Consider the following 663-nt stretch of genomic DNA (forward strand, 5'->3'; position numbering starts at 1 on the left):
CGGGGCTTCGCGGCCCCCGGGGTTCCCCTGGGCTGCCGGTAAGTACTCCATGGCACAGGGATCGAGGCGGGAACAGAGGGGTTGGCATCCCTGGATGCTTTGCTCCAGGGCTGCTCTCTCGCATTGCATAGGGCCCCAAGGGGGACAGTATTGTTGGGCCACCGGGGCCTCCTGGACCTCAGGGCCCCCCTGGTATTGGATACGAGGGGCGGCAGGGCCCCCCTGGCCCTCCCGGCCCCCCTGGTCCACCCTCCTTCCCAGGTCCCCACAGACAACGTGAGTACCTGCAATGTTTCATCCCTCCTTGCACGCCCCACATCCCTCCCTGTGCTGCAGCCTTTTCCATCTCACCCTTCTTCCCCAAACCAGCTATCAGCATCCCTGGGCCCCCCGGACCACCAGGACCGCCCGGACCGCCTGGCACCAGTGGGATGTCCCTGGGGGTGAGCCAGGGCTCTGGGTTGGGGGTTGCCCGTGAGTTGGCTGGCCAAGCCTTAACCCCCCTGCCCTGGGCTGTGCCCGTAGCTGCGTACCCTGCCGACCTACCAGGCGATGCTGAGCACTGCGCACGAGCTGCCTGAGGGCAACCTTGTGTTTCTGACCGACCGGCAAGAGCTCTACGTCCGCCTGCGTGGCGGGTTCCGACGGGGTCTGGTGAGTTGA

General features: G+C 66.5%; 1 protein-coding gene across 1 annotated transcript in view; it reads left to right on the plus strand.

The window, feature by feature from the left end:
* The window catches only part of COL18A1 (collagen, type XVIII, alpha 1), a gene marked incomplete at its 5' end in the record, with an annotated part of 9,428 nt that overhangs the window by 7,177 nt on the left and 1,588 nt on the right, over positions 1 to 663 (plus strand). Inside the window, 4 exon segments of the mRNA XM_009878214.1 lie at positions 6 to 38; positions 132 to 276; positions 370 to 443; positions 526 to 654. Of these exon segments, the coding sequence (XP_009876516.1) occupies positions 6 to 38; positions 132 to 276; positions 370 to 443; positions 526 to 654 (381 nt within the window).

Source organism: Apaloderma vittatum, unplaced genomic scaffold (assembly GCF_000703405.1).
Source record: "Apaloderma vittatum isolate BGI_N311 unplaced genomic scaffold, ASM70340v1 scaffold24950, whole genome shotgun sequence".
NCBI classification, from domain to species: Eukaryota; Metazoa; Chordata; class Aves; order Trogoniformes; family Trogonidae; genus Apaloderma; species Apaloderma vittatum.